The following is a 20,182-nucleotide window of genomic DNA, read 5'->3' on the forward strand; positions in this document are numbered from 1 at the left end:
TCGGCCAAGGTGCCGGATTGCCACGTCTCGCGGTACTACTTACCGCGAGACGCGGCACCTTCGCCGAGGACGACACGTCTACCAGACGTCGACGTACCGATGTGCCTTTGCCTCCCGCGACTTGCGTAACCCTTGCCGGTCCTCCTGGCCGAGAAACATCGCGTCCTGCGGTGCCGGTGTGCAATGGCGGCGACGCTTCGTCATAACTGCCCTCCGATGAGCTCTCGTCTGCATATAAGACCCGAGGCAGGTCGCTGGTGTTCACGTCGCCCAAGTCTAGTATCACGAGCGGACGAATCATCCTTCGTACTCACAAGTCCTCCACCATCTCTCGGCCACACCGATAGCTCGAACCATGTCTTTCCCGAAAACGATCCAGGCGATTGCGATCAACAAGAATGGAGAGGTCGATGTCATCAACAAGGAGGCCGTACCCTTCCCCGAGCATGTACCTGGGAATGTCATCGTTAAGGTGCGTCGATCGTCTGTTGATACAGGGACTGGTCACTGATGCCCGTTGTCCTCCTGTGTAGGTCAACTATGGCGGTGTTAACTACATCGACACCTACTTCAGGTGATGCTACAGCAACCAGCGATGCCACACTCGAGCTAAACTGCTTCGGCGATCCAGGAAGGGTCTCTACCCAACGAAGTCGTTCCCTCACACGCTTGGGCTGGAGGCGTCAGGCACCATTGCGGCTCTGCCCACAGATGAGAAGGTACTGAATAACGAGCAGTACAAGAAGCGCGGGTTCAAGGTCGGGGACAGGGTAGCTATAGTGAGTCTACTCGTTCATTATCACTCGGCAGTGTCTTATACGTCTCCATGCAGTACACTGCTGCAGCGCATGCAGAGTATACATCTGTTCCATGGGTCAAGGTCTTCGCAGTCCCCAACAATGTCTCTCTCCTCATCGCAGGTGCTGCCGTGGTGCAAGGTACTCTCATTAAGTCACACGCGTGCCATCCGTTCGCTCATGGGTCTGCCTATAGGCCTCACTGCACTAACCTTCATTACGGAGTCATACGACGTCAAGAAGGGTGACTATGTCTTCGTGCACACCGTCGCCGGCGGGCTCGGTCTGCTCTTCGCCCAGTTGGCGAAGCACCGCGGTGCGATCGTGATCGGCACGACATCGACGCAGGAGAAGGCGGACATTGCAAAGGAGCACGGCGCGGACCACGTCATCCTCTACCCCGTGAGAACACTGCGACCGTGTACTGGAGATCACGAAGGGAGAGGGCGTACATGTCATCTACGATGGGGTCGGGAAGGATACGTGCGTTGTTGCTGCTGTAGCTGTAGAGTCGTGCTGACATCTGAGACGCGTCTTAGGTTCGAGGACAACTTCAAATTTATACAGAGGAAGGGCACGATCGTTTGTCTCGGAAATGCATCTGGAGCTGTGCCGCCTTTCCCACCCCTCAAGCTGGTCGAGAAGAACGTGAAGCTGCTGCGGCCTTCGTACGTATCCCGCTGCACTGAGTATCTACATGGCTAATCAACCATCCTTCATAGTGCGGGCAATTACATCGTCACGCCGGAAGAGTCGCTCCAATACGGGACAGAGCTCTTCCAGCTGATCGCGAGTGGCGTCGCCAAGATCAGCGTATACAAAGAGTACCCCTTCACGGCGGATGGTGCGCGGGAAGCACAGACGGACCTGACGCAGCGGGGCGGAAAGACCTTTGGAAAGCTGGTTATCAAGATCGCAGACGAGTAGGCGGATAAGATCTGAGCAGACATGCGGATGCATACTAATCTAAGATGTACTACTACGAATACGAATGAAGACGGGGCAGGTCGTTGGATGCGGGGCGTCGGTGTGTGGTGATTATGTGGTGTGCATGCGCAGAAGCCATGGAAACATGTCTGACTTGCTGATGGGATTGGCTGGTGCAGAGACGAGTGTTTGGGCGCCTGACCATGGCTTCCTGCGGTACCGGTCTCCCGTGCATTGGTACCATCCGTCGTCGCTGAGTTCAGTGTTGTGTTTCGGCGTGACGGTCTCGCCCTACATTCAGACTCCGGCGGTACCAGTGTTCGCCCGAGGCTTCTGCAACTCAGCCACCGCACGGTTGAAGAGGATACTAGCCTGCCCACAACTAGTCACCTCGCCGCCTCTCGACTTTTGGTGCAACGTCTCTCGAGCGGACACATTCCCCAGGACATCATGTGAGTTTACAGATATCGTAATAAGAAGAGCTCGCTCACCATCCCTATGAAGGGCTGTGTCGGGGTACTGTTGCGGGGTCTGGCATCACTGCAAAGGGACGCATTATCGTCGAGTCCACCAGAAGTTTACGACGATTACGTTTCTATCGGATGGGCAAGTAATGGTTGTGAAGCGGAATAAGATGACCTCTCAATTCAACTGTCCGCGGTGCCGGAAATCGTTTTCGGAACCCTCCACTTTGCGGGTAAGGCAGCGCATGATGTCCGACGGGCTTGTTCTGACACGACGTTGTCGCGCTGTACCCCCGTTCAATGCTCCTGGGCCTTTACAGCGTGGCACTGTTGTCTATGCCTCATGCCATGTTGAGTGTTCGTAATCCACGACGCGCTCAGTTTAACTGGTCATTCTAGCAGAACACCTTCTGAGAGCATGTCGTGGTAGAAAAAGGCGAGTCATATCACTGTATTAGTCTCACATAGGAACATGGCTCACGTACTCTAGGTTATCCGGCTACCATCATGTCGCCCGTTCATGCTACTCAGACTGGTAGCGCCCTGGCAGTACCGCCCAATACGTACTAACATCTTCGCAACCAGAATTGGAGTGACTATGGACTCGTTGAGTCGATAGTGTCCCTTTCCTCAGGCACTCAGACACGATGTTGCTTGTCCATGATTCCTGATGGGCCTTTGACATTTACTTTGACGCAGCTTCGGATAGTAGGGTTCGCCTTGACAAGCAGTCGCTTGACGCTGTCGCAGATACGCAGGCACCGAATGAGCTCCGTTCAGAGGGTGGCTTCCTCGACACAGTGACGGCGTCGTCCCAGACAGGAAGGAGAACCAGATGCGCCACAATATTACTGCGGCCAGGCGTATTATGTTCCACGACTTCTGTTCGGTTTCGCGCGACGTCGGGGTTGTCCGACCATCACGTTCTGCCAGCTGGTGGACAGACGAGATAGTGGACAGAACCATGCACCCTGTCACCGAGTACCTGGTCGTCGTACCACCGCCGGCCCTACGTCCTCGCGCAGCGCAGGTCGGTGAAAAGTGTACAAATCGGCTCACTCAAGTACTCAACCTCCCCGAGTCGAGAATAGTTTCAGCTGAGGCAGAGCGTCTGCGCAGAGTCCCTGCGAACCCAGTACGATGCGACACATTCTCCAGTCCATCCTGTTCTTCACGTCGACCTTTAGCTACACTGGTGTTCTAGGAAGCGACACCGGGTACAGCCATCTGGCGGTTTGCAATGCGGTCGCTCAGGTGGTCTCATCCAAGTCTAGTATCTTTTATCCAGGCCAGTCACGTCCACTTGTCCTCTTTCGCGCTGTTGATTGACAGGTCCTCAGGTTCCGACCAATACAACTCTGATAATCACCACTGGGCGCTGTCAAGTACCACGAACTCTACCTGTACTGTCGAGCCAGGCACGGCAGAAGACATTGGGAAGATAGTATGTTCTCGACCATGTTACGTCCACATTTACGACAGCTGAACTTACCGTCTTCTCTAGCTGACAATCCTCGGTATAACTCAGGCCCCATTTGGAGTACGCTCTGGGCTTGGCCATGACACTGTGTCCTCAGCTGAGCAATCCCACAGGTCAAAGGCGCTGGTCACACCGGTAATCCTGGGTTTTCATCGACCGTCGGTGTTCAAATTGCAATGTCCCGTTTTAATGAAGTTTCATATGACGCGGACACGGGCATCGCCAAGATTGGCGCGGGAAACGTCTGGGACAACGTATATGCCGGTCTCCAGCCCTTCAATGTCGGCGTCGTGGGGGGACGCGTTAGCGGAATCGGCGTAGCAGGCTTCACTCTAGGTGGAGGTTACTCAATCATGCTTGACACCGTCGCGTAGTTGCTAACAGAATACTTGTAGGATATTCGTACAAGACAAATGAGTATGGCCTGACCATCGATACCGTCGATGGCTTTGAGGTGGTGCTCCCGAGTGGAGCAGTTGTCCTTGCTGATGCTACGCACCACCCAGACCTGTTCTATGGATTGAAGGTAGGACAATCACGACATACAGAGCACAGGTACCGGAGTATGATGCTGGCATAGGGCGGCTACAACAATTTCGGTATCGTGACGGCTTTCTACTTGAAGACGCACCCGGAAACATCCGTTTGGGTGCGTTCCACTGTTCTAATTCCTCAGTAAAAACCTGAACTCGTGCTTCAGGGCGGTTCTATCACTACCACTGGCGTCGATGGGGATGTGATGGCCGCTGTTCTCAAGTTCTATTCGACAGTGACGGACTCGAAGGCGGCGCTTCTGCCCACCTTCAACTATGACTCTTCCATTGAGATGGTGTGTTCGTCTGACCACTTGGTTTTCAAAGATGAATAACCGTCCGTGTAGAGCATCACGCAGCTTGGACTGTTCTACAATGCGCCAGAACCACCTCAAGGGCTGTTCGATGACTTCATGGCTATTCCCGCTCTGGTACAGAACGTCTCGACACGCTCGCTGCTCTCCCTCATCCAGGCATCCCCGGAACCTTCGGGTCTAAGGTACCAAAAGCTTTTATTGACCATGGTACACGATTCACGAGCAATGCTCACAGAGGTTCCTTCCACACGACATCCCTACATACCTTATCGTCCGCCTTCCTCAATGCTGTGGTGAACGAGACCGAGGTTCGTCATCGCGTGATTCTCCAACGAAGGGCCATCTCGTTGACAGTCGAACCTCCGCCAGTTCTGGAGTGCCAAGCTCACGCCCTCCGTCCCCGGGCTCTTCCTCAGTTACGACGCCGAGCCTTTCCTATCCAGCTACCTCTCGCACGGGTCGCCCTCCGCCTGGCCGCCGAGTCGCTCCACCGCGCTCCTACCGATCATCCTCTATTACGCGTGGGCATTGCCAGAGAACGACACCGCCATCCACGAGGCGATGGTCCAGAGCGTGGAGTACCTGACGCGAGTCGCGATCGCGGAGGGCCAGGACGTCGCGGCGGCGCCGTTGTACCCGAACAATGTGATCGACGGTGTCCCGATGGAGAGGATGTATGGGGAGAATCTGGAGAGGTTGAGGGCGATCAAGGCGGTGTATGACCCGGCGGACGTTATGAGTCTTGCAGGAGGGTGGAAGTTTTGAAGGACATATGTAGTAGTCCGCTATTGCGAGCACCACTGTAATCGCACTGCCGTACAGTGCAGCAATGATGCTCCCCTTGTTACGTTTTAATTCCTCCTAGTCGTATCCATATCTTGTGTGTCCCGCATGCGTGGGGTTCAAGCCGGCGCATCCCATGGGGTGTACTGTGCACTACAGGCGCGACCGCTCCATTGGTACGTAACTCATATGAATGCTCCCCTGCGCCAACTGAAATGTCCAACTCATTGGCACCCATGCCGCTGGCACGGCAGGAGGACGAAAGGTGTTGCGGTCCGGAATCACAGTGTTCAATTGCATCTATACCATAAGCACCTTTTTCACGGGTATACATACGCTGACTGCTACGAGCTCGGGTTATATCAAGGCAATGCGCAACGGCAGAACAGGCGGCAAACACAGGCAGGCCAGGCTATTTCGTGAATGGCTCCACTTCCAGCTCGAGCCAGTCCCAAAGCCTGTTGCCGATCTTGTCATCGTACGCCTCGGGCCTGCATGGATCGCTTATCCTCCCCCACGGCACTACGAACTGCAAGCTGACGGTCATCTCACGTACTCGTCAGTGGGAGAACGTCAATCGCGCACCTCGCCGTTGTGCTTGATGGGCTCGGGCATCGTCCCGGCCCAGAGTGAAGTCAGCACGCCCGTCTCAACTGGCCAAAAGTTGTACAATAGCGACTGGAAGAGATCGAATCAGCGTGCACCTGGAGGCGGCTGCTACGCCGTCAGCAGAGATGACCGTGTGCTTACCGAGACCTTCTTGTCCTTGTCCGTGGCATGCTTCATGATGTCTGTCTGCACAGTGCCTATACCCCGATTAGGCTCAGTCGCGGATCCATATTCCTCGGTTGGATCTACGCGTACCGGGGTTCACAGATAACGAGACGAGGCTCTGATGTCCGAAGCGCTTCGCGCACTGACGAGCTAAAATAACATTTGCCTAATTGACAGATCGGAGTGAAGGCCCTTCGTAAGAAGGCGGCGTGGAGAACTGAAGGGTGGCCTGACTCACCAGCTTGCTTTGCTGATACGTCGAGTGCGTGCCCGCTTTCCGCCGCGCGGGGCCGTCCTTGAATGTATCCCAACACAGAGGTGATATATACGCCGCAAGAGACGACAGCCAGATAACGCGTGGGTGCTTATCGTGCGTGGTGCTCTGCTTGCCAGGATAGTGGGGAGCAGGAGCTTTGTGAAGAGGAAAGGCCCTGCAGCGAAGGTTGAACGCCGTGCGCCAGAGGCAATCAAAGACGGACTCACCGACCACGTTCGTCCCGAACGTCATGTCATAGCCGTCGTCAGTGACCCAGTCGAGAGGCATACAAGTCACGCCACTGAAAAGAGGCGGCTAAGAACTGATGTCCGAGACGTCATAACTCTGAAAGGGGCATACGCGTTGTTGAACAGGACGTGTAGCTCCTTCTCCTTACTGGCCATAAATGAGCGTGATAAATTGAGTTAGTGGCAGCAACTTACCTGAGAAACTCCTCCGCGCTTTTCCGGACAGATGCGAGGTTGGCAAGATTGAGCTCCAGGAAGAACGCCTCATTCCCCGTCTGCTCCCTTAGCTCCTCGATAGCTGCTCGCGCCTTCTTCTCATCTCTCGCCCCGATGTACACTTTCGCGTTGTGTTCCAGGAGAACCTGAGCAGGTGCGTTCGTGTCAAGTTCAGGAAGCAAGGTGATAGGCCGGCGTGGTACATACCCTCACGGTCTCCTTGCCCAGACCCGCGTTCCCTCCTGGTCACGGTGACGCGCAGACACTACATGTCATTGGGGCGAGTGTGAGATCAAGCGTGCATACCTGTTACAATCATGACCTGCCCTGTGAGATCAGGCATCTGATCCGTACTGAAGGTTGGCTCTGGAGGGTAGGACTGCCTGTACATACATCCCGAATACCAAATCATGGCCCATAACCCGGTAGGCATATCGTGAACACTGTGCGCGAGGGGCTCAAGGGAGGCGCAGGGAAAGGTCTCGGTGACAACACGGTCCACGGGCAATTAAGGCGAGGAAGACTTGCGGACGGAGAGGTAAAGTGCGCCATCATGCGACATTCGGGGCATGCGTGGGCGCCGTTGCAAGAAGGCTCAATAGGCGTCCACCATTCACGTTGCACCCGCGGATGGCCGCTCTTCCGTCCCGAGCTGCCACAAATAAATTGCGAAAGGAGATGCATCAAACCGCGCCATGCATTGACTAGAGGCACATTCGTCAGTGCCATGTCGTGCGAGGCCGGTCAAAAATGGCATCGTACCAGGGGATGTGGGAAAGAGGCACCCATTTGTTGAGCTTATTCGGCTCCAGCCCCGAGGAGACATGAGCCTATACGCGACAGAGCAGTGGACTTGCGTGGTTAGGAAGGTAGCTTGACAGCAAACGTCATATTCAAATCCCAGAGTACTGAGTAACCTGGAAGCTGTACTGCGTATGGGCACAGAGTACGCGCCTTGAAGATGAACGGGTCTTGTTCGGCGCCCGTGACGCGTATTTTCGCTGCCGGGATCGATGTACCGTACACAAGAGAAATATGATGCAAAAGACGTACGACGCTCTGGGATTGAAATGTGGCTTCAAATGGATGTAGACTTACATTGCATGGTGTCCCACAGCTGAGAGTAGGGTAGACATGAAGAAGCTGTACTGCTTGAGCGGTCCCAATACAAGGTATGGCAGCTCGGGTTGTCCGCGCGCCGATCCCTGATCCGAAGCGTATAACGCATCTCGACTTGCTCTGGCAAGCAACGGTGACAGCGGTTACGGAGGGAATATATACGGAAATGACGACAAACCAATGATTGCGCCCAAACTGCATCCAACTCAATTTTCAGGTTTACGATAGACAACGACCGCAGATAACGAGTGGGCATAATGAGAGAGGTTGGGTGACGGTACAGTCACGACTGCAGGGCGTAGCGGTGGCCCCGGTCAACGTTCAATGTCGCCGGCACAGCCACAGCGGATGCTATTTCCTAATCTGGCATGTTTGAACTACTTCAAGTTAGCGCCGTCGGACGCGACCACTGGCATTGACAAAACGTTCACGGGCCACTGCGCACTCAGTGAAATCTACTTGTTGATATGTGCCCCCGATATGTGCCTCTGCTCGCTTCGCAAAGAAGCACAGCAGTATGCCACCACTTCTACTGCGAACTACCCGAACGTGAGTTTCGAAGTATCATTTCGGGTGCAGATAGGCTCGTCACTCGGACTTCGTACTAATCTGTCAATACTATCCGGGTAAGTTCCTTTGTTTCGTATGTAAGTATGGTGCGGGACACTAAGTCACCGCTACTTTGAAACAACGTTTCGGTAGGCGCCAGATTTCGCCCGAATCCTTATCCCTCTTGTAGAATTGCTCCAATTAGCATTAGGAACAATCCTACTAGACGGATTTTCCCAACACTCAAATTGACGAAGTTGGGTGATGGGAATTTGGCCAGGTCACGTGTAGCCACCCAACATGGCAAGTCTCACCTCAGTAGCGCCCACAACCCGGTCACAAAGGGTTACCAGCGCTGGGCCTGGGCCTCTAGGCGCCCACCTTCCGCGGGTGACCACCGTCTCCATAAGAGATTCAGATGCCCGATCTGCTTACAAATGGGCGTTTAGATGCCCAAATGCGGTAGCCAGCCCTAGGCTGGGGTTACCTGGGCGCTGCTCGACCAATTTGGCCACTGTCCCAAGGTAGCGGTGACTTAGTGTCCCGCACCATAGGTGCAGAGGAATTGATTGGCACCCACAAGCGCGTCTTCAACAGACGGCTTTACGTCGCCCCAAGGGTACCGTCTCGGAAGTATGGCGACACACAGGCAGCCAGCCTCGGTGAGCCGCTCAGATCCGTGCCATGCTTCGACGCAACGAGTCACAAATTCTCCTACTAATCTAACTTAGTATTGCAGGACATCACCCGGTGCTAGAGGTATGCCAGCGCGGCTCAGCTATGGCTTGATTGCCGGGGCAGCGTGAACCCCGCCGCTGGCAAGTTCACCGCCATGTGGCTCACGCCACTGGCACTATGTTAGAACTGCATCATTTCCCTCAATTCGCAAAGGGAGAGCCACGTTCTCCCTTATCTCCAGATTCAAATGGCGCACGGCCTACCGTACCGCTGCTGTTGTTGAGCCGAATTGTGGCACGAACTCGTACACCCTTTCCGATCTGGTGGTACGTTTGCTGTTTCGCGCCGGTAGTAGCAGATCTGACGCCTTCCCGAATAACCAGAAACGCCGAACGGTGCATAACAAATTACGTCGTGTTGGCCTGTTTGCCCCGATGTATGCTGAAATTACTGGCCTGTCAACTGCTTTTGTACAATGACAGTCTACCAATGTGCCCAAGGTACATCTTTCCACCTTCGTTCCGATGGTCAATGACAGGGATAACCGGTCATTCCGGAGATACGTTGTCCATCGGAACGTGCGAAGCATTTCAGCACGGGCCTCGTACTACATACGTATGGATGTCGTAGGAGAACATACCAGGAACGGTTCGGTCTTCGCTTCACTCAAGACACCCTTCCACCGGGAATGGAATTTCTTTCAGTTACGCAGTCCTCTTACCACGATAACGGGATCTTCGTGATGAAGTCAGGCAAGTCGAAACTGGTCATACTTTCCGAATCACATACTAGAGTTCATCCCAGTAATGTATCAACCGAATGCGGTGTTGCGCAGGCCCTGGAAGCACATCTCGATGTCCACCGCGGAGCTCTAGGAGAATCGCAGCCCATCATGCCAGCCGTCACCTCGGACAGAACAGTGTCCGAGCTACGAACCCTGGCCTGACGGAAGCTATTGGTGTTCCGCTCCATACGGCGGAACAATAATATAAAGCCTCGTACCACGGCCTCGTGGATGTCGCAACGCTCTAGCCAGAGATTCTGTCAAACATGTGGGCGACGGTACTCCTCGTATTCGCGGTTCTGCTAGCGACGCAGACTGTGCAGTTCTTTCTCAACCTCAAGGTGCTGTTGTCCCTCGCCAACCTTCTATGCAGTTCAAGTGCTCACATCACCCACAGAAAGTCAGTTATCTCCCTGGCTTCCGCACCGTCTTTTCGCAATTCTCCGTTTTCGGTGCCGCCATCCCTACGAATTACTTCCATCCCGGCCTCAACTGGATTTGGGAGTGGCGGCAGTCAGGTTCGTCTAGCCAGCGGAACACGAGCGTTGCATGAAGCTAACTCTGTTGATATAAAGTGTACAAGTACTACGGCACACGCACCATCTCCTACGTCCCCTTCATCGGCGAGCCTGTGATATGGACCTCGTCTATGGAAGTGGCAAAGCAGCTTCTCGCAGGCGATCCAAGACTCATCAAGGCACCCTCCGCGCTGGTCCCTCTCCTGTACGTTTCGTCTGCTCACCTGAAGTTGTGCGCGCTGACTTGCCTGGCAGTCTCTGGGGTGACAGCGTACTGACCGCGAATCATGAAGCGTACAAGAAGCATCGCAGAGTAGTCGGCCCCGCATTCTCTAGTAATACGTGCGTGCTCAGTAACAGCGACATGCACTGTCGGCTAAAGCTCTGCACTGCAGTTATGCTCTGGTCGCACGAGAGACTGTCAGATGGTATCATGAGATGGTTGAAGGCGAGAACTGGGTCAAGCAGGGTACCTTTACGATCGAGTCTCTGGAGCAGTCCATGCTCAAGGTATGCTTCCTTCACACCGTCATATGCCCATGTCTGACTATGTGGCACAGTTCACCCTGGGCGTGTTGTCGAGGACGTCATTCAACTACCGGTACCCATGGGCCACTTCAGGAGACAGCAGCGGCGTGCCTTTCGAGCGGGCTTTGACAACAATTCTGACCATGAAGGACGTGATCATCCGCCTTGCTACCCCCAATTGGGCGTACAAGCTCCCCATCGAACGGTACGCCTCCCATTTTCCCTTTGTCGAGCTGCTCCATTTCACTTACAGAGTCACTCAGCATCCGACGCGTGGACGACGCCTACCGCAAGCTCGGAGCACTCATGCGCTCCTTCGTTACCTCCAAGAAGGAGGAGCTTGCGTCTACCACGGAAGACATGGAGCCTCTGCGGAGCGATCTGCTGACCCGGCTGGTCTCTGCGAGCGAGGCGGAGGGCAAGAATGGGTTGGACGACTCCGAAGTTGTATGTATTCCTCGACTTGCTTTGCCATGCCCAGCGATTCATGATATCCGTAGATCGGCAATGTCTTCAGCTTCTTGTTTGCAGGGCACGGTGAGGCTCGCGCTGATCCATCATGTTCACTTGTCTGACGAGAGACGCAGAAACAACTGCACATACGGTGGCGGCAGCACTGGCTCTTCTGGCACTGCACGAAGACGAGCAGGAGAAAGCTGTCAAGGCCATCCACGAAGCTCTGCCTGACGGGCGCGATCCGGTGAGTGCATGCATGAAACGTCACTGACATCGCTCATTGAGTATTCGCAGACATTCGACGATTTTGCCAAGTTGGAAAAGGTCCTCGCTTGCTTCCACGAAGCAGGAAGGATGTTCCGTAAGCGTTCCTCCACTCTGGGAGGTTGAGTTGTCCTTCTGATCGCCTTATTTCGGTCCAGCTGGCGGCGCCATCGTGACGCGAGACACTATCGATACGTTCGTTCTGAAGGTGCCTGACGAGAGAGGCGATGAGAAGACACTCGTCGTTCCGCCTAACATGCGCATCATGATTGACATGGTTGGCGTCCGTAAGTCGATTGCGCTCTCGCCCCGAAGCCACTCAAACCCATTCGCGTCCGCACAGACTACGACCCGCGCCTTTACCCCGACCCCGAGCGATACGACCCGTCGCGCTGGTACGGCGTGACACAGGAGACGGACTTCACGTACTTCGGACTCGGCCCCCGGGCGTGCCTGGGCAGGAAGTTCGCGCTCGTCGTCGCCATGTCCCTCATGACCAGTCTCCTGCGGGACTGGAAGTTTACCGTGCCTCTGAAGCTAGGCGAGACGAAGGAACAGTGGCGCGAGCGGATCATGCAGGGCAAGTATGCTGGTCTAGGTTTCGGCGTGCACCATATTCCCGTGAAGATGACGAGGAGAGTTAAGGCATGAGGCACCCGCTTGTAGGTCCGTGACATTGTCCCCAGCTAGGTTGCGTGTACCACTTCCGGCGCGCTGGCAAAGCGGGTTACTTATTCAGTTGTTGCAACATCAACCTCTGACTATACTAGTCTCATCGGCTCCGCACATTCACCGCACGATAGAGCTAACTTGAACCTAACTTAGTAGAGGTCCTCTTCCCGCACCCTTGTACATAGATGTGGCCTTTGTCTTGACTGCGCCTTATGACTGAATCACGGACGTCGACTCTGACAATCGAACCTAGATATGTTGTCATGGAAAATCCTGGAAATAAGAGATGTCTTGAGCGTGAAATCCGCCTCAGGCTAGGTAAGATACTTCCCAATAGTATGTAGCACACGTCGTAAACCTGGCGCCAGGGAGAGACGTCGGACGTTCGCTCACCTTCGCCACGTCTGCCGTGATCCCCGTTATCGATAGCATGGCGTTGGACAATACGTAACTATAGCGGATGGGACCAGTCTACGGACGGAAACGCGAGGACTGCGGATAGCAGCAGACGTCTGCGGCCCGTGCATAGCAGTATCTATGACTTGCATGTCTGTTGGCTAAGGGAGTCTTTCGCCAATTGGAACAAATCTTCCCTTGCTTCTTTGCCCGGATGTTTTACTTAGTACTCGTTCCGGGTCTCTCTTGACAGCCGCTACAGGCCCACCGGCCACTACTTCTCTATTGGCCGTCACACATCGCGATCCATTGTGGCCGTTATCGCAAGAGCGACGCCGGTGGCGTCGCCGCATAATACGATCTCCGGAGAATGCCATGCAAGATGCAGTCTTGCCTTCCGCAACGCTGTTCGCCACCGCCAGACGCCGATATGATGGCTATTCACTGTCAATGATATAAGGGCATGCGGACGTAAGGCGTGAGGATGCTGACCGACGAAGACGACGCCCGCGCGACGATGGCCAGCTCAGAGTTGCCCCCTACTTCATCGAAGACCCTCATGTTACGCAGAGCGACTGAAGGCTCTGTACCGGCCTACCATGACGCTGTACTTGAAGACAAGGCGATACCTCCGCTACAGGAAGGACAGGTACTCATCAAAATCAACGCTGCAAGTTTCAACGCCAGAGATGTATGTGGTCCATGCCCCAATGTTCATAGCTCCAATGTTCATATACACCTCTGAATGGCGCCGATAGCTATGGTTGCGTCTTGGTATGTATGGGCCTGGCACTGAGTTTGACAGTCCTTTGGGAGCGGATGGAGCAGGTGCGAGCTTCAGCTGACATGACCTCGCAGTAAGAGAAAACGGTGACGTCCATTGGCTAGGTGTTGTGGTCGCCACCGGAGACGCGGATGACCAGTTGGCAAACAAACGAGTATTTCTGCTCCCCATGCGCGGCTGGGATAAGCACCCTGACGCCCCTGAATCGCCGAAGTGCGTACTCCGATTTCCTTGACGATAGAAGTGCTGGAGCTGACATCCGTACGTTGCCGCAAAGCTTTGCTGTGATAGGCGGCACCAAAGTGCACGTTGGCACATTCACGCAGTATGTAGTCGTCGACAGAAGCGAAGTTATCCCTACACCTGAACACCTCGACGATGTTCACGCTGCAGCGTGGCCAATCAGCGGGTTGACAGCGTGGAGGTGAGCTTACTGACCCCTTTAATTTCCCGCAGTTGCACTGAAGACGACACAGATCCGCTGTTGTGTACGGCAAAGTCAATCAGGGCGATAATGTGCTCATAACGGGGATCGGAGGTGGCGTAGCAGTGCTTGCCCTGCAGATCTGTCTTGCGCGTGGGGCGACCGTCTACGTCACGAGCGGCTCGGATGAGAACATTCGGCGGGCCATAGGGCTTGGGGCCAAGGCCGGAGTGAACTATAAACATGGTAAGCGTCCTTTACCTATGTCCGCCTTCTGACTGCTAACGCAAACGACAAAATAGAGGATTGGATCAACCAGCTTACCAAGAAGCTCGAAGAAAGTGGCGCCGAAGAAGGGAAGGCAGAGAAAGTGCTTTTGAGTGCCGTTATTGACTGCGTCGGGGGAGACATCATGGTGAAGACGGGCCCTATCCTCAAGAGCGGTGGCCGAGTAGTGTTGTACGGAATGTACGTGTGGACAGCAATTTAGTAGGTCGAACCAGCACTGGCTGATGGTATTCTACAGGACCACACCGCCATATCAGACGATCTATGCCGCATCTCATTATACGAAGTGTCAACAAATATGCGGTAAGTTTCCGGTACCTACTCACCATCGGTATCCTTGTTCACGTCCACCTTACTCGTCAAGGTGTCATGATGGGATCGCGGCAAGACCTCATCGACGCGACCAACTTCATTGCGGAGCACCGTGTCGTACCCCACGTATCGGTGGTGCTAGACGGCCTTGAGGAAGCAGAAGAGGGCTTCGAGCTAATGAGGAAGAGGCAGAAGTTTGGCAAGATGGTTATGAGGATCCGTCACGGCGACAATTCAGCATAGAGGTCGGTTCAGTCATACTTGCTATCGGGCGGTCTTGGATGCTAGACCACGGCCATTGGTCTCGCGCATACGTAGACGCTTTGAAATACACCGAAAGTTGCGTAGTGGTTAGCAGGCAGTGACCATCCTTCATCAGAAAGTCGCTCACAACTCGACCATGTTGAGCGACACCGCGGTGACTGACTGCCACATGGTGTCGGCTCCTGCGGGTCTTGAATTGTGAACGACGGTAATAAGAACGGCTTCAACTTCACTCGACCCAAAAAGCCTGCTCAGAGGGTGATTCGATGCTGTGAAGAGCAGCTGGAGGAGGTGGAGGGAGGGGGGGATTCCATTTAGTCAGCACATTCGGTTGAATCGGTTCAGCTTAACACGGTGTCTGGGATATCAGTCGACGGCACGTGATCGCGACAGCACGCGTCGCGTCGGTTTCAATGTTGGAGATCGTTTTTGTTTGCGACTCTCAGGGGCTGTGGTTAGTCGTCCTCCTCCTTCTTGCGACTGTCCTGCACTCACACCGCGTTCAGAATGTCAGAAATAGAAGACGAATACGATGCATATTACTCGCCGGTGGATCTCGAAGGTGTCTGCTTGTCCCAAAGTCCTCGCGCCGACCCACCGCACGCCGCGGTCTCGGAACCTGCTTCACAGTCTACAGCACCTGAGACTTCTGACGACGAGTTCGACGCATACGACTTCTCAGAGTTTACGACGGAAGACCTCGCGCAGATCGACGCTACACTCGGTAACAATGCCGCCTCTATTCCAAACGCCCCATATGCGCCGAATAACAACCATGACGGCAACAAACCAGGAGGTCCTGTGATTGAAATCAAGCTGGAGGCGGAGCCTGCTGACTTCTCTGCATATGTGAAGGCATCGACGAGGGACGTTCCGCCATATCGCCCGCCAGTGCGCGATACCCGCAGCCCCTTCCGACGGTTTCGAAGTTGGAATAAGCACTTCTCTGTGTCCGATTTAGTGGGTCCCGCTTGGTATGCATCCCGAAGTGACATCCAGGGATCCATGCCTCATTCTGCCATCTGCCTACAGGTGCGAAGTGCAGTTTGACTATGGCCTCCGGCAGAAGCGACACTTGAAACCTGAGCAGAGGCCGGAATCATTCGTGACGGACGAAGGCAAGACTATCAGTGTAGACAAGGGTGTCGCACAACAGAACCATCGTGTCATTACTCGTGGGCAGGTTTGTGTCTTCTCGTGGGACATCAGCAGAAATTTACATCCCTCAGTCGGTCCATAAAGTTTTGGAGCGTGAAGTGCGCCCGGAAGAAGTACAGATTGAGATCACGACCCAGGAGGAACGCTGGGGATTACGGTATGTTGATCAATGTGTACATGTCGAGCACGATCTCCTCACACCACGCGACAGCCTCGTGAACATGCTAGCATGCCTCGACTCGCTCATGGAATCTGGCCTCTCTGTAGCTATCACGCTTCTTTCGTGGCTTGTCATAGCTTAACGCCCCCGCAGCGCGAAATGCCCGTATTCGGCATCGTACACGACCAAATCGTCGTCGGGATCATCGTGAGTCTTTCGTCAGTATGTTCTTGACCATCCACCGAACACATTCCTCAGGATGAGCTGGTCCGCAAAACCGCACCGCCATCAACACCACCTCCAGAGCAGAAGCGCCGCAAAGGCCGCCCTCCTGGAAGCGGAAAGGGCGCAAATAAGCGTGCTTCCCCTTCTACCCCAACGAAGGGCAGCAGCAAGAAGTCACGTCGAACGCCTGAGGTCACGCAGCCTCAATTAACGTCGTACTTCCACGCAGCAGTGCAGGTACCAGAGCGGGATGACATTGAGTCTGTCTTTGCCGTGCGCTCACCGGCTGATGCGGAGGTCTCTACGCGACATACGGACCAGCAGGCTCATCTCGACGTGGGAGACGATGGCCAGTTCATCGTTGCGCCCCCTTCGTCGTATATTATACACATCTCAGACACGAAGACGCGTCGCACACCGAGCCTCCCGCCTGACGAAGACACACTTTCCGCTCGCCTACAGCTCATGCTCTACCACCGCTTGTTAAACAGCCTCCTCCGCCCACCCTCGCCAACGAAATCCAGGAAGACCTCCCAACCACCCACCGACTCCTCCCCGCCACCCATCGACTTCCCCGCAATATGGAAAAGGCTCAGCCTCGACCCCAAACGGACATTCTCCGCCACCTTCATGCACGACGCGGGTCTCCAGACCATCAAATGTCTGGACGACCTCACCGCGGCGTGGCACCACGCCGTCTCTGCGTTGCAAGTATCCGGCGTCGACCGGACGCTCACCGTCGTGTATCGCCTGCAGCCCTCTCATGCGCAGAGGGCGAGGATAATTCCCGATCAGGAGGCGGTAGATCTGGCTCGTGCGATTGAGGCAAGCCTGAACGAAGCGCCGCGCGTATGGGCTGGCGGCGACGACCAGCTCGCGCAGGCCATCACGGAGAGCATCAAGGAAACTGCTCTTGACAACGGGCAGGAGGACGCTGTCGCCGAGGTTGTGGGCGCAGTACCGGACACGCTGACCCCGAGTGCGGAAGACCTTGGCGGGAAGGAGGATACGTTGCGCAGAGAGACAACAGTTGCTCAAGACGACGACAAGTCTTCCGATGCGCGAGACACTACAGTAGAGCTGCAGGGTAACGACTCCGATGGCGAGGAAATGCAGATATCCGCTGCCGAGCTGGACGTGGAGGCGCGCATACTTGGGTCGAAAGAGTTCATGGTCGACGACAAGCTGCTGGACGACTACCTCGATAGCGTTCTGCAGTGGTGGCTCGGGCAGCGACCGCCAAAAGGCGTTGACATTGAGCTGACCCGGCGATGTTTGTGAGTATTATGCCGCTTTATGCTGTACGCGTGTCTGACCGTGCGTGAATGCTGATAGGAACTGCGAGTACGTGGAGGGCTGCGAGTGGCGAGCTAAGAAGGCGATGGAGACTCGACAGAGCGTCTTGGATGCATGAGCGTGTCTACCGTGGGCAGTAGCGGACGGAAGTTGGTATGGTGTCTCACTAGTTGGATTTCGAAGGGATTATGGATATGTATGGACGTTCGGATGTACCTCGTGTTGTTGTTCTGCTATCGTTGCAAGATGTATGTAGTTGCCACCACAATATTGTCACCATTGAGGTATCGTTCATTGTACATCGTGTATGAATGTCTAAGTGAACACATCGTAGGACAGTAACAGCCCCGATTGAAAAACAGGTTCATCAAGGATTGGGCCGCCTCAACCCTGAAATCAGTACCATGGACTCAATAACGGTCAAACCTGCGAGCTTTTGAAGGTCCTCTTCCAACTTGTCTTTGCGACTCTCCGAGATGAAGTCTCGCGTAGCGTCGATCATGGCCCCATTCTTCAACCCGATGCGCTCTAGCTTGCTGGCATACACCTCTGGCGACAGCCTCAGAGATTCGAGGTACCGCCTGACGTCAGGGTCTATAATTTGATGGGTAGCAGGCAGTGAGTCTGAAGGGGCCACTTGAACCGAAGACTCGCCAGTAGGCGCGCGTGATGACGACCGGACGGCGGCGTCGGCGACAAGGTCCTCCGGCTGCTCTGATTGCGAGGGCGGCGCGGATGTGCCCATACCCGGGCCGACATTACCAGAGACCTGTCCATCCACGTTATGACTTGATGCTCCACTCTTAACGTTTTAACAATGCCTGCACTCACTGTAGTAGACGGCCTCGGGGTGATCACCGTGTTGGCACCACTTGGGCGTTGTTCTTGAGTTGGTTGAGAGGTTGAGGGATTGGACGTTATACCCGGCGCTCGAACGTCTTGGGGAGACGAAGGTGAAGAGGACATAGTCTCTAGGATGGATTTCGACGTAGACGCAGTCTGCGGCAGCACTTCAGATGAGGTGATTGGCGGTCCAGCAACAGAGCGAGACATCGCATCTTTGGAGTGTCGCGACAAATTTTGTATTGGCGCAACAGCGCCATCAGATTCCGATTTGAGGCGCTTCAGACTCGGCTGCACAGGGTACTCTCTGTGTAACGATCAAGGTCAGATACCGCGTCAGAAATACGGGGGAGACATACCCATTGGGGACAGTGTGTCCAACGTTCTTCCTCTTTGAAGAGGTGCGGTGCACTCCACCGGGAATGGGAGGCTCTGAGTTGACTGGTTGAGAGACAGGACGGTCTGAGAAGGGCAGCAGAGGCTCCTCGAGAGGTTCCAGCTGCGGTTGAGGCGACGACGGCCCAAGAATGGGCGGAAGGAGGGGACGTGAGGGTCCACTAAAGTCACGAGGTTCGGGCAACTTTTTGACCTGCCGGACAGCTGTTAGGTCCACATCTGGCATGCCAATGGGAGGGAGGCGGGGACGCCCAGGGCCGGACCAATCGATATATTCACGCAGACCCGTGATGGGTGGTGCAGGTTTAAGAATTGGCTCAAGGCGCGGACGTCCGGGTCCGGCATAGTCCAGAGCTTTAGGCGGCGCTCCGGCCTCTCCTACGGCAGTTGTGTCCAGCTTTGCACCAATGCGACCCAAGCGCAAACGTACAGGTCCAACGTGGTCGGGAGCTTGGTCGGGAGCGTCAGGTTTTCCCAATCCCATGGATCTCGTCCGCCGGCGACCAGTCATTGAGATGGATCGTAACTTGTCGTCCACTACTATGGCATTTACTGTATGTTGGACATATGCTAGCTCTTGAAACCGAGTAACAACTCACCCAGTCTTTTGTGACTCGCCAAAGAGAAAGTGTACGTCCTGTGTCACCGCACTGAGTCTGACTGAGGAGCCTTCACCAAAGAGGCTCCGGGTCTCTCGAACACCGTTCGTTTGAATTCCAGTTGCAACTTGTAACTTCAGAAACAAGCACTGGAGCTCCAAAGAAGGAGCCTGAGATAGTAACAAGGGCAGCCAGATGGCAGTTGTGGGCCAGGATGATTCAAGTTCGAGCTGGCAACGTCTCGATATCCATACTGGGTCTGACGATCTCCGATCCGCTCGAGCTCCGACGTTCATTGACTGACTACTACTATTAGTAAGTTACTGGGTCATACTGCAACCATACTGTATCCTTCTCCGCATCGACGTTGCACAATGCAACGCGAGGGTCGGTCCCACTACCGTGCGCGAAATCTAGATCTAAGTACTACTAGGTTACCAGGATGGCAAGTATAGTTGAACGTAGATGCAACCTACCGTTTGACTCAACTGTGCGTACGAAGTCCAATGGATCATTTCTCACCCATTCGCCGGTCGCCTCAATCCTGAGATGAGAATCATAGACTCGGCCACGGTCAACCCCGCCAACTTCTGGAGATCCTCCTCAAGTTTATCCTTGCGGCTATCGGGGACGAAGTTCTTCGTAGCATTCAGAATGATCCCGTTGCTTAGACC

At 54.7% G+C, this 20,182-nt stretch overlaps 9 protein-coding genes across 9 annotated transcripts; 7 read left to right on the plus strand and 2 right to left on the minus strand.

Moving 5' to 3' along the window:
• Positions 1–355: 355 nt before the first annotated feature.
• B0H18DRAFT_1084138 (NAD-P-binding protein) lies at positions 356–1,724 on the plus strand (the record flags this gene model as incomplete). The annotated part of the gene is made up of 8 exons (XM_048031755.1): positions 356–472; positions 534–574; positions 632–779; positions 833–938; positions 994–1,199; positions 1,228–1,280; positions 1,337–1,465; positions 1,520–1,724. The coding sequence occupies 8 exons, from the start codon at positions 356–358 to the stop codon at positions 1,722–1,724; spliced, it is 1,005 nt and encodes a 334-aa protein (XP_047895652.1).
• Positions 1,725–2,071: 347 nt separating this feature from the next.
• Positions 2,072–2,713, plus strand: B0H18DRAFT_175799 (uncharacterized protein). Its single transcript, XM_048036979.1, has 3 exons — positions 2,072–2,176; positions 2,229–2,624; positions 2,679–2,713. Coding segments are annotated over exons 1-2 (327 nt in total). The 5' UTR covers positions 2,072–2,174; the 3' UTR covers positions 2,554–2,624; positions 2,679–2,713.
• A 482-nt stretch (positions 2,714–3,195) lies between these two features.
• B0H18DRAFT_996459 (FAD-binding domain-containing protein) lies at positions 3,196–5,453 on the plus strand. Its single transcript, XM_048045420.1, has 10 exons — positions 3,196–3,476; positions 3,529–3,632; positions 3,693–3,728; positions 3,782–4,010; positions 4,064–4,194; positions 4,249–4,317; positions 4,369–4,497; positions 4,549–4,700; positions 4,754–4,826; positions 4,888–5,453. The coding sequence occupies exons 1-10, from the start codon at positions 3,329–3,331 to the stop codon at positions 5,281–5,283; spliced, it is 1,467 nt and encodes a 488-aa protein (XP_047895654.1). The 5' UTR covers positions 3,196–3,328; the 3' UTR covers positions 5,284–5,453.
• Positions 5,454–5,713: 260 nt separating this feature from the next.
• On the minus strand, positions 5,714–7,138 carry B0H18DRAFT_1117357 (NAD(P)-binding protein; the record flags this gene model as incomplete). The annotated part of the gene is made up of 9 exons (XM_048033566.1): positions 5,714–5,830; positions 5,887–5,979; positions 6,052–6,107; positions 6,166–6,241; positions 6,314–6,632; positions 6,692–6,727; positions 6,775–6,941; positions 7,003–7,037; positions 7,102–7,138. The coding sequence occupies 9 exons, from the start codon at positions 7,136–7,138 to the stop codon at positions 5,714–5,716; spliced, it is 936 nt and encodes a 311-aa protein (XP_047895655.1).
• An 878-nt stretch (positions 7,139–8,016) lies between these two features.
• B0H18DRAFT_1149216 (uncharacterized protein) lies at positions 8,017–9,252 on the plus strand (the record flags this gene model as incomplete). The annotated part of the gene is made up of 5 exons (XM_048035713.1): positions 8,017–8,463; positions 8,494–8,540; positions 8,654–8,853; positions 8,934–9,125; positions 9,203–9,252. The coding sequence occupies exons 1-5, from the start codon at positions 8,239–8,241 to the stop codon at positions 9,250–9,252; spliced, it is 714 nt and encodes a 237-aa protein (XP_047895656.1). The 5' UTR covers positions 8,017–8,238.
• A 939-nt stretch (positions 9,253–10,191) lies between these two features.
• On the plus strand, positions 10,192–12,342 carry B0H18DRAFT_953510 (cytochrome P450; the record flags this gene model as incomplete). The annotated part of the gene is made up of 12 exons (XM_048042193.1): positions 10,192–10,266; positions 10,323–10,443; positions 10,501–10,648; positions 10,699–10,785; positions 10,839–10,953; positions 11,004–11,176; positions 11,235–11,418; positions 11,472–11,508; positions 11,559–11,671; positions 11,722–11,788; positions 11,850–11,978; positions 12,035–12,342. 12 exons carry the CDS (start codon positions 10,192–10,194, stop codon positions 12,340–12,342), a joined length of 1,557 nt encoding a protein of 518 aa, XP_047895657.1.
• A 916-nt stretch (positions 12,343–13,258) lies between these two features.
• B0H18DRAFT_931077 (NAD(P)-binding protein) lies at positions 13,259–15,111 on the plus strand. The gene is made up of 8 exons (XM_048041722.1): positions 13,259–13,450; positions 13,518–13,587; positions 13,648–13,756; positions 13,821–13,967; positions 14,020–14,213; positions 14,270–14,435; positions 14,494–14,558; positions 14,620–15,111. The coding sequence occupies exons 1-8, from the start codon at positions 13,277–13,279 to the stop codon at positions 14,808–14,810; spliced, it is 1,116 nt and encodes a 371-aa protein (XP_047895658.1). The 5' UTR covers positions 13,259–13,276; the 3' UTR covers positions 14,811–15,111.
• Positions 15,112–15,337: 226 nt separating this feature from the next.
• Positions 15,338–17,920, plus strand: B0H18DRAFT_996480 (exonuclease V). Its single transcript, XM_048045421.1, has 8 exons — positions 15,338–15,627; positions 15,687–15,805; positions 15,864–16,014; positions 16,061–16,146; positions 16,201–16,252; positions 16,303–16,356; positions 16,408–17,651; positions 17,710–17,920. The coding sequence occupies exons 1-8, from the start codon at positions 15,364–15,366 to the stop codon at positions 17,786–17,788; spliced, it is 2,049 nt and encodes a 682-aa protein (XP_047895659.1). The 5' UTR covers positions 15,338–15,363; the 3' UTR covers positions 17,789–17,920.
• B0H18DRAFT_996481 (uncharacterized protein) lies at positions 17,921–19,568 on the minus strand. The gene is made up of 3 exons (XM_048045422.1): positions 18,873–19,568; positions 18,502–18,820; positions 17,921–18,439 (listed from the first exon to the last, which is right to left on the minus strand). The coding sequence occupies exons 1-3, from the start codon at positions 19,418–19,420 to the stop codon at positions 18,038–18,040; spliced, it is 1,269 nt and encodes a 422-aa protein (XP_047895660.1). The 5' UTR covers positions 19,421–19,568; the 3' UTR covers positions 17,921–18,037.
• Between the last annotated feature and the right edge of the window lie 614 nt (positions 19,569–20,182).

The sequence above is a fragment of the Fomitopsis serialis genome (assembly GCF_022376445.1).
Source record: "Fomitopsis serialis strain Sig1Antser10 chromosome Unknown B0H18scaffold_19, whole genome shotgun sequence".
NCBI classification, from domain to species: Eukaryota; Fungi; Basidiomycota; class Agaricomycetes; order Polyporales; family Fomitopsidaceae; genus Fomitopsis; species Fomitopsis serialis.

Bases quoted from the DNA above. Each gene is read 5' to 3' on its own strand.
- B0H18DRAFT_931077 (XM_048041722.1), top strand. From the start codon at position 13,277: ATGGCCAGCTCAGAGTTGCCCCCTACTTCATCGAAGACCCTCATGTTA. The intron at 13,968-14,019 runs GTGAGCTTACTG...AAGACGACACAG, and splicing joins AGCGGGTTGACAGCGTGGAG to ATCCGCTGTTGTGTACGGCA. The intron at 14,559-14,619 runs GTAAGTTTCCGG...TTACTCGTCAAG, and splicing joins GAAGTGTCAACAAATATGCG to GTGTCATGATGGGATCGCGG.
- B0H18DRAFT_996481 (XM_048045422.1), bottom strand. From the start codon at position 19,420: ATGACTGGTCGCCGGCGGACGAGATCCATGGGATTGGGAAAACCTGAC. The intron at 18,821-18,872 runs GTATGTCTCCCC...ATCGTTACACAG, and splicing joins GGACACACTGTCCCCAATGG to AGAGTACCCTGTGCAGCCGA. The intron at 18,440-18,501 runs GTGAGTGCAGGC...GTGGATGGACAG, and splicing joins CCCCGAGGCCGTCTACTACA to GTCTCTGGTAATGTCGGCCC.
- B0H18DRAFT_996480 (XM_048045421.1), top strand. From the start codon at position 15,364: ATGCATATTACTCGCCGGTGGATCTCGAAGGTGTCTGCTTGTCCCAAA. The intron at 15,806-15,863 runs GTATGCATCCCG...ATCTGCCTACAG, and splicing joins GATTTAGTGGGTCCCGCTTG to GTGCGAAGTGCAGTTTGACT. The intron at 16,015-16,060 runs GTTTGTGTCTTC...TACATCCCTCAG, and splicing joins GTGTCATTACTCGTGGGCAG to TCGGTCCATAAAGTTTTGGA.
- B0H18DRAFT_996459 (XM_048045420.1), top strand. From the start codon at position 3,329: ATGCGACACATTCTCCAGTCCATCCTGTTCTTCACGTCGACCTTTAGC. The intron at 3,633-3,692 runs GTATGTTCTCGA...CGTCTTCTCTAG, and splicing joins CAGAAGACATTGGGAAGATA to CTGACAATCCTCGGTATAAC. The intron at 4,701-4,753 runs GTACCAAAAGCT...CAATGCTCACAG, and splicing joins CCGGAACCTTCGGGTCTAAG to AGGTTCCTTCCACACGACAT.